The sequence below is a fragment of the Archocentrus centrarchus genome, chromosome 16, assembly GCF_007364275.1.
Source record: "Archocentrus centrarchus isolate MPI-CPG fArcCen1 chromosome 16, fArcCen1, whole genome shotgun sequence".
NCBI classification, from domain to species: Eukaryota; Metazoa; Chordata; class Actinopteri; order Cichliformes; family Cichlidae; genus Archocentrus; species Archocentrus centrarchus.
This window is the reverse complement of record NC_044361.1, coordinates 14,687,119-14,697,722: the sequence shown is the minus strand read 5'-3', so window position 1 is coordinate 14,697,722 and position 10,604 is coordinate 14,687,119. Positions and strand designations below refer to the sequence as shown.

At 41.2% G+C, this 10,604-nt stretch overlaps 1 protein-coding gene across 1 annotated transcript; it reads left to right on the top strand.

The window, feature by feature from the left end:
- Nucleotides 1–6,398: 6,398 nt before the first annotated feature.
- Nucleotides 6,399–7,478, top strand: LOC115794000 (uncharacterized). Its single transcript, XM_030749226.1, has 2 exons — nt 6,399–6,479; nt 6,585–7,478. The coding sequence occupies exons 1-2, from the start codon at nt 6,399–6,401 to the stop codon at nt 7,476–7,478; spliced, it is 975 nt and encodes a 324-aa protein (XP_030605086.1).
- The last annotated feature ends 3,126 nt before the right edge of the window (nt 7,479–10,604 follow it).

The window sequence follows — 10,604 nt, the reverse complement described above, 5'->3', positions numbered from 1 at the left end:
TTAAGGTAAGAGGATTTCAATGGACAGCGTTTATATAGTGATATTATTAAGACAGTGAGTTCAGTAAGCACTTGAAATTCGATTAATGTGGTGTAAGAGAGCGCTGATATCGCTGATTTTCAGCAGTGAGCTGAAATCAACAGTTGAACCACACAAGTTACCTGAGAGGCTGTATTGAAATACTATATATAATTTAATTATTTGTCCTGAGTGGTTTTCACCTCAGATGCTCTTCTTTCTCCTTTTGGTAGATTTCTCTCACCTCTGTTTTGATGCCAAGAAGAAGAAGAAGCTGCTTCAGAGAAGTGGGCTTCATGGTCTCAGTGCACAGGCTGCAGTCACACTCACACAGCAACATGTGTTTTCACTGCCACAATCAAAAATTGAACAAAATCTATGTATTGTATGTTAAAAATATTATTAGAAAGTACCTATTAATTTTACTTTCAAACCGCTTTATGTGAATGTTATCTTTTCATTTATTATTTTTAATATATTGATCACAGTGTAGTGTACAGTAGAGACATTTTAGTTTCCAAATGATGAGACTGGGCTGCTTGTCTGTGATTTGGAAGGTTTGTGTCTGTCTGTGACTCTGCAGAGGCACTCATGTACCATTTCCTTTTTTGACAGGACACAAACCAAAACCAAAGAACAGCTGCCCTTCTTGGTCTCCCATGCTACTTTTCAGAAGATTCCTCCAGCGTAATCAGAATGTGTAATGTAAGCCCCTATATTTACATATTCTGTACTACTCTTCCATGGTTAAAACTCAGGGACATGCAAATTGACTTAAATAACTTACATCTATTATGTAACACGCAATCAATAGAAAAAATTTAACCCACTAGTCAATCATGCTATGATACTCTTTTCTAATGTCCTAATGAAATCTTAATTTATTTAATAGCTAATGTGATTAAAAGTTAGCATCAGCAAACATTTACATCAAGGAGAGTCTAAAGATCCTTCCTGAGGAATCTTGTCTGACTTTGAATTCTGGATCATTATGGTGGTCTCCCAAGCAGTTTGGCCATCACCCCAACACAGTATTAGTTTCGAGTTAGAGTTTTTTCAGTCAAGTTTAATACACCTTACACTTGCAGGAATCATTTTATTTACTATTGGTTGATACACAGCGTTTTAGTTCCATTAGTTACAACACTCACTGACTGACACACTCACTCACTTCAAAGACAGATATAGTCTTTATTTATTATGTCAGTGATGTTTTAAATTTGGAGAAGTAAAGATGCGTCTGTCTTTGTTTTTAGGCTCATGGCGAAACTCTCGACGTGATAATGAGCGGGATGGAAGTTGGACTGCTGATTGGACACGAAGGCCCTCTGCAGGATGCATTCCCTTTAGAGGTCTTCAATGTGGCTGTGGTAGTAGAGCAAAAGATCATCCTACATGACATCAGAGATGTGCCCACTGGCTTTGCCATGTTACTGGGCACCATCTACTGCCTTAACCTTGAGTAACCACAAAATATGAGGTACTCCTTTGAGTTCCTGCAGAAGGTCATCATGAACATTAAACCAGACCAATGCACAACTAAGAAATAAACTGCTTAGATATCGCTTGTAAAAATTTAACTTGTGTTTAAATATCACAAATGTTTTTTGATTGTTTACAATGTTGGGCATTTTTGTTCTTTGTTCATAAGGTTTTATGAACCTACCTACAACTTTACCTCACCTTCTCTGTGTCTACAACCTTCTTCTTCTCTCCCTTGCTCGCTCTCTGTTCCCACAACCCCATCTTCTCTTTTTACAACCCCACTTTCTCCATCCCCCTCCCATGTGGTTTGCTGTTTGGTTGTGAAAGCATGGTGGTAAAGTTTATGAAGATTTTTTTTATTAATAAACGTTGTAATTTCGGATAAATGCAAGCATTCGGTGTGTTCTGTCATATATAATGAGAGTTGAAACAAATTTGAAATTTAAATTCTTTTAACTTGAAAGGGAGAGTTGTATTTCATATAGTAAGTTATTTGAACGCAAAACAGTGAGTTACAAGCATGCAGAAATGTGTGTTTGTTCAACTAGCTAAAGAAAGTATAATATATTGATGATGTTTAATATTTTATTGTTTTAACTTACAGTATTAAGTTGAAACAACAACTGATAAATAGTTTTCTTGCACCAATAATGTGTAATGATTTTTTGATTTAACTCAAAGTATCAAGTTGAGACAGCAAATGATAAAAAGTTAAATGAACTTTGACAACTTTAAGAACTACATTAAGACAACAACAACAGTGTAGTACAATCAACTTTTTTAACTTTCATTTCTGAGTTGAAACAATGAAAAACTGCTAGTTGAGTTAACATGCGATTTTAAGGCAGCAGGTGGACTTTCATTTGCAAGTTTAACTGACTTGAAATGTCTTACAGTGTGACTGAAGGTTGCTGAGACTCTGAGTAGATACACAATGTGAAGTTCACAATTATCTAAACAAATAAAATTGTAATGACAAACATGAACAGCTGTACTTATTTCAGAGACACGAATGTTTACAAACATAATATTTATTTTCAGGTTTGGACTTCATATAGCGCACTGATGTTAGAGTGTGTGTTCATATTGAAATCATTTTGTAGGCTGAAATTGTAATGGTGGACCTGAGATGGTCCTGAGGACGTAAACACATGTTAATTGGAGTAATATTCAGGTGACGGCTGTGAAATCTCAACAGACTGAACAGACTGTGAACCGCGCAAGCAATGACGTCACCTCATTCACTGCTAGCTACATCGTATCATTCATGATCGTCTATGCAAACAACGTTTAAAGATACCGCCGCAGCTGTAATTGTTTCAAATCATATATTTTTGTTCCAAATCATATATTTTTGTGCGTTATGAACACTGAGGATGTTTTTAAAACGGCCTTAAAAAGCTGTTGCTATGGTGGTTGTCACAGAAGCCTCAGTAGCCTGCATGTGGCCTGCATGCCAGACGACTGGATGTGCAGATACCAAGAAAAAATTAGCCTTCGCCAAATGGCTCATTTTTACTACGCAATTATGCTAAGGCACACCTGGAAGCAGCGTTTACTAAGGCCTATCATGCTAATCGGATTTCACACTGACCGGGAGCAGACGCCCTGGGGTGGCCCCGGTACAAAAGGCCAAGGGTGTCAGAGAGCGCTGGGATTAAGCATCAGTACAATACGCCTGTTGATTGCTAGGCTGTGTTGTAATTGTAAGTGGAACTGTCCATTAAAAAACAATAGAAAGATGAGATTAAAGCGGTCATTATAGTGGCGCAGTGAGTCTTGTCTCGAGAGACGGGCTGAGCTTGAAATTCAGCCCAGGACCTCGGACAGGCTGCGAGCGCTGCATCGCCAGCGAAATTGGGTAAAAAATAAAATAATAATTCTGATCACCAGCCGGTTTGGCCTGGGAATGGCCGGCCGGTTGGCGAAACCTCTCGATGGCCGCTACGCCCCTGATTCTGTATATAATGAAAAGTGGGAATCCTGTTGAAGCATTGAAGCTAATCAGTAAATTAATCATTTTAATGATTTTATGCCCATGTGAAATGTAACATATATATTTCCCCATGTAAGCTCAAGTTGTCTAGATAATCACCAAGGTTGGTGCCATCTGGAATGTCTTGCACCCCAGCAGCAAGATGCTGGCAATGCAACCCGGCTTAACCTGTAATCTGTTTTGGAAATGGCTCTCATTATATTATATTAAATTAGGAAAAAGACTCCTCATTTCCCTTGTCTTGTTGTCATTCTTGTCGATCAAAGAACAGGCAAAAACCTAAAACCAAGGAAAAAACCTTCACTGTTTATCACCCACAGCGTCTAAACAGTGCTGGAGGTCACTTTATATAAACAGCGACATGTTCTGTATACAGTACGTGTAAAAATCTGTGTTCTTACAGGTTCCTGTTTCAGAGGTCTGTCTCATAAAGTGGCGTTTGATTAAATGCAGAACCGTATTTGGTGCCATTGAGCAGGAATCCTCTGTGTTCTCTGTGTCTGTCCGGGCTACGTTCATGATCTTACAGTATGCACAACCAATAATAATAATGGAAAGAAAGACTCCCGGTTTTTCAGGTTCCTTCCCATAGTATGCAGTTATGACCCGGTGAAATATTTAGTTTCTGTTTGAGATGGAAAAGTAAATGTGATACTTGAACTCCGTAGATCCGCTGTTTTGTGTCCTGCATGCCAGACGACTGGATGTGCAGATACCAAGAAAAAATTAGCCTTCGCCAAATGGCTCATTTGTAATACGCAATTATGCTAAGGCACACCTGGAAGCAGCGTTTACTAAGGCCTATCATGCTAATCGGATTTCACACTGACCGGGAGCAGACGCCCTGGCGTGGCCACGGTACAAAAGGCCAAGGGTGACAGAGAGCGCTGGGATTAAGCATCAATACATTACGCCTGTTGATTGCTAGGCTGTGTTGTAATTGTAAGTGGAACTGTCCATTAAAAAACAATTGAAAGATGAGATTAAAGCGGTCATTATAGTGGCGCAGTGAGTCTTGTCTCGAGGGACGGGCTGAGCTTGAAGTTCAGCCCGGGACCTCGGACAGGCTGCGAGCGCTGCATCGTTTAATGCTGCAAAAGTTTCATTACAATTAAGATCAGGGTTAGGAGTGCATTTGCTTCATCATGCCTTTTGGTTTTGCTGTGTTTCACACTACACAATCAATTTCAAAATGTTGGGTAGTGTAAATTGTGCTTGTTTTGACTTTGAGTGAAGATTATCATGACCAAAACACACGTTGTCACGGTAACATGGTTTTTATTTTACATGAAAATGTTTGTACATGCAAACAATATACCAATACACAAACATTTTTCAAAGTGGCACCAATACATTCTGACACCCCTTATAACCAGTATGTTTCAGCAAAATATGTGTATGTCACTTATCAAACGGTTTTATTTTCCACTCTGCCCCCCCTTCTTCTTAACTATAAGCCGCAGAACGTTGTGCAAGCCAGTAATAATTCGGTTACAGAAGTCCGGAGTAACCCGCGTGGTCCAAAATAGTTGTATTGCTTCAATAAGTTCCTGTTTTGTTCCAGGCTTTGCTTCTTTACGTATGAAGTCTTTCATGGAGTGCCAAACAAGCTCGATGGGATTTAAATCGGGCGATTCAGCCGGAGTTTTCACCCAGTTGATTCCCTCCGATGCAATGCATGCTGAAGCGGCAGTGTGCTTTGGGTCATTGTCCTGGAAGAAACGGTGATTCTGGCCAAAGTGTTTCCTTACATATGGGGCAGAGGCTTCTTTAATTATTGTCTCTTCAAAATACTGTCTGTCCATTATTCCCTCAAATATGACCATGGGACCTGCGCCATGTCTGGAAATCATTCCCCACACATGAAGCTTAAGTGGATGTTTTGGCTTTGATTTGGGAACAAAGTGGTTTTTCCTTTGAAAACTGTAGTGCTCTAGAGCCACGGTTGTTTCGTCAGTGAAAAGCACGTCATGCCATATTTCTCCCGACTCTATCCACTGAAGAGCCTGCTGATGCCTTGCCTCCTTATTACGCTCCTTTATCATTGGGAAGAATCGGGTCTTTCCATATCTCCACCCAAGATGTCTTCTGGCACGACGAATGCTTGTCAGACTCAACGATGTCCCCATATTTCTCAGGAGGTGCTTTTGTAACACGTTGGCGGTCATCTCATCATTGGCCTTTGTCATGTTATCAATAGCAAGCATAACATCACTGTGGAAGTACAATAATAAGAAGAATAATTATAAAGCATTAGACATCGGAACATCAGAAGGCCATTTTTAATATGGTGCTATAGAATAGCAACTAAACTTGCTAACAAAATCTGGAGCATTATAATGTAATGGCTTACTTTTGCAGTTTACTTGGCTTTGCAGGTCGACGTTTCCTTTCCCTGTAGTGGTAGCGAACACAGCGCAGTGACACTTTGATGCCCAGGCTTGCAAAATGCTTTTGAATCTCCACTGCTGATTTTCCATTTGACTTCATGAGCCGGATCTGTCGAGAGTTCTCCTTGCTGATTTTAGTCATCTCTGCTTCAATCTTGCAATGGTAGTTGAACAGTACAAGGCTGACACAATGAACTGTACTGCATGTATACTGTCATACCTTAACGGAATTTTGTGATTGGCTAACTGCTCCTACAGGTAGTCTGACCAATGAGCAACAATCACACCTAGAGTTCAGTATGCAGAAGATAAATAGAGCTGAAGGTCTGTGAAACGCCACTTTTCTGCATTTGTGCCACGGATTCATTTGGAGGATGGAGGCTCCGGCTTTTTACAAACACGGACCAAAACGGCCTGCACCAAGGGTAAGGAGACAGTAACACAGTATGATGTTTATCGTTATGACAGTACGTTGCCTAAAATGCTACCATGATTTTGCCCAGGGCAAGATGCCGTCTCCACAGATAAAACGGAAAAAAACATCAACAGTGCCGCCAAAGAAGACTGTTCGCTTGGTGAAGAAGAAAGCAGTAAGTTTTGCTGTTCTATATTTTATGCAGTGTGACGTGTTTTTAAATAGGTCAAGATGCTTTTGCGTGACACATAAGTAACACTGATTTTATTTTTTTCCACAGGCTTCCACCATTTGCGTTGAGACAGGAGTGGGCCCAGTCAGCACCTGGAAACAGCAGTATGTCCATGAACTTTCCAGCTTAAGAAAACGACTGGGTGCCATTGAGGCACAGCTTGAACACTCTAACGGGCCTGCGCCTGCACCGCCGGTGGAGTGCGAAGGATGTGCCACGTTAAGGGCTACTTTGGACAGCGTTATGGAAAGACTGACCGCTTTGGAAACACATCCGCCCGAGAGTATCAGGCGTCAGCTTTTTTCAAATGCAGGCTCTCCTGTGCAGAGAGAAGAGGCCCTTTCGACACCACAGTCTATAGGGGACCGCCGGCGTACTCTCTCAGTCCCCTCTCCACCTTCATCAGTAAACACAACACCAGCCAGAGAGGACGAACCTACCATCCCGTCCTCAACGAACACCGGGTCCATTACGCCAGCACGATGGCTTTACCTTCCCATCGCTTCCCCACCGTCTCAAGAGAGAACCCCAGTGCCACCCAGGGAGGGCCCGGGGAGCATCCCACCATTGGTTCCAACACCGCCTACACCGGCCACACAACTCCCCAGCGGGAGGGCTCTGACCGCCGAGCGCGACGAGGAGTTTTATAAAGACTGCTTTCTGCGCGGTGAATATCGCCCTGAAAATTATGCCGCTAATGTTTTCATGGCTATAACGCCATTTGAAACATATCAGAGCTGGGCAAAGAGGGTCAACTGGAGCGGAACAAACGGGAAGGATGAGTTGCCACGGCAGGTCAAGGAGAAGGTTGTCTGTTGTGTACAGCAGAGATTTCCAGACCTGTCCGGGCAACAATGGCACAACATTAGAAGGAGGATAAATGAGAGACTCAGGAGTCCCCGAAAGCTGGACCCAGCAAGACAGCGTCTGGGATTTTTATAAGCTTTAAGGTTTTGTTGTTTTCAACAATAAAAATTAAAAACTTTCAGCACCAACTATGTTTTCACGTGTTCTCTGTGTATTATGAAGAACAGCTCTTGTTGAATCTTTTTCCCATAAAATGTGTTTTTTCTCTCTCGTCCCACCCCCTTGTTGACAAAGATGAGTGTGAAGTAAAACTGCAAAAATACAACACAACGGTCCTGTCTTTGGCATTTTTTCCATACTGTATATGTCTCTTAAAATTGTATGCTAAATGGGTTCTAATCAACATATTATCTTCATGATGAATTATTACGCAAGTCCCGCAACATGTCTTCCCCAAAGAGTTGAGCTGTGCCCACATCATATAGAATAATCCAACACTGGATTATGAATGGGTATCACCAGGGCTGGACCGGGACAAAAAATCGGCCCTGGAATTCTGGCCGAGACACTCACTTTAGTAATAATGATTTAATTGCAAAGCTTGTGCGTCTCATTTAGAAGTTGTTAAATCTGTTGTTTGACTTTTTTGAGTGCTTATAAAAATATGTTTAGTCAGCATAGAGGCTAATAATTCAAACTACTGTGCACCTAAAAGGGACACTTGTTGCTCATCCAACACTTCTCGGCCTTGACTGTTTGCTATTTTATCAGATTACGGTTCTGTGGCTTCCAAATTTTTGGACGTATGCAAATACCAATAAATACTGATACTAATACATCGCCATTGAATAGAATAGAATAGAATGCCTTTATTGTCATTATACAGGATGTACAATGAGATTGGAGGGCCACTCCTGTTCAGTGCCATGCAACAGAAAATCAAACTCTCTAAAATACAAATAAAAATATTATAATCTAATATAATCAAGAAATATACAGAAAATAAACAATGTATAAAATATACAAAAAATGTATAAAAATCTATACATACATTGCTCATCATTCTCATATAACAGAGCTAACATTACCTCCATCACCTCAAAGTCCCTGTATTATCCTAATGTTGTTACCTCCTTCTACAATACTCCACGTGTCACACTGAAGGCCCGCGGCCACATCCGCGATCTAAATTTATGCTGGCCGTGAGATGATTTCCTTTAGCTATCATTAATGATGCAGAGGGAGACATGCACAGGTGCGCTGACAGTGCATCACTGCATCAGACAGCGGGACAGTCCTGAAGACAGAACCCGTCATAAGCACCGTAACACAGACAGTGAACTTTTTGTATCACAGTAAGAAATGAAAGTGCAGCCCAAAACATTTGATTGAAAAGGGAGACAGCGTGGATTGCTCAGCGCAGGATCGCTTCTTTTTTAACCTACTGTACTGTATTTATTTACATATTTAGCTAAAAGATTAAGTGAAACAAAATAATCTTTTGGTGATTTGCAATGGAAATGTGTGAAAGGTCATACTTTTTTTATACTTTTATGCATCTATTTTAGGATTTCTAAACTTGCTACTGTACTTCAAGAAATGTTAACATAACATTTGTGAATCAAAGAACTCAACGTTTTTGTTAAGAAGGCGCCACCTTTTGGTGACAGTCTACAATTGAGGGAAAGGGGTGTGTTCATGCTGGAAAGTAGATACGCCCAGGAGAAGGAGGGGGACTTCCAGCCCGACGCCAGCCAGACGTCGGCCTGCTGGGGGCGGGACTTCAGCTGGCCGACGTCTGGCTGGATGCGGCTACTTTAGGTGGCTGCATCTGTAACTGGAAAAAAGGACATTTCACACTCTTTAATTATCTGTGCCCCGAAGGGTTCTTCCAGCAAACGTGAAACTTTTTTCCAGAGAACTGTCTGGTCAGTAGGTGGTGGTTTTGTACGTGCTTATTTCATATCTTGAACATAAACTGCTTCAGAGCAGGTTAGATCTGCATAAGTTACCATAGCAATGTGGTTAATCACCTTTGTAATACTGAAAATTCAGGGTTAAACCATCTGCAGCTTTATACCACACCACCTTTATACCATACCATACCATACCATACCATACCAGTTTTATACCATACCATACCACACCGTACCATACCAGCTTTATACCATACCAAATCATACCGTACCATACCATACCATACCAGCTTTATACTAGGGATGGCACGATACAAATCCGATCTTTTTTGCATTATTATTTTTAAAAATTGTTTTAAATGCCTGGATCAATTTTACGCAAGTCAACAGTCTCTTACACAACAAAACCTTTTAGTTGTCCCACATACAAGGCTAAGGACCAGGGGGGCAGAGCTTTTCAGGCAGTGGCTCCGGAACTGTTGACCACTCCATCTCCATTTAGCTGACTCTGTGGCATCTTTTAAGAAACAGCTGAAAACCTTTCTGTTTAACCAGACTTTCTGTTGACTTTATTTTTATTATTTTTCTTTTAATATGGTAATGTTATGTTTTAACATGGTGTTTTATCTGTTTTTTTTTTTTTTTTGATATTGTGTTTTAATTATTGTACAGCACTTTGTGACTTTTTGTCCGTGTAAAGCACTTTATAAATAAACTTTACTTACAACAATCGCTCTATCACCTGAATCCTGTTGCTCCTATGTGAGAAGGTGATTCATTGGCTTATGGTATATTGCACATTTCATTAGGGCTGCAACTATTGATTATTTTAGCAATCAAGTATTCTATTGGAGGAGGTGGGGAACATGGTCCATTCAGACTCAATGTCCTCAACCTCCCTCGGAATGCTGTTGAAGTTCTGCCGGAGGTGGGAGTTGAAGATCTCCCGGACTGGGGCTTCTGCCAGGCATTCCCAGCACACCCTCACAATACGTTTAGGTGCACCAGGTCTGTCCAGCATCTTCCCCCGCCACCTGATCCAACTCAGCACCAGGTGGTGATCAGTTGACAGCTCAGCTCCTCTCTTCACCCGAATGTCCAAAACATACGGCTGCAGATCTGATGATACGATTACAAAATCGATCATCGACCTGCGACCTAGGGTGTCCTGGTGCCATGTGCACTTATGGACATCCTTATGTTCGAACATGGTGTTTGTTATGGACAAACTGTGGTTTGCACAGAAGTCCAATAACAAGACACAATTTGGGTTCAGATCGGGCAGGCCGTTCCTCCCAATCACGCCCCTCCAGGTCTCACTGTCATTGCCCACATGAGCGTTGAA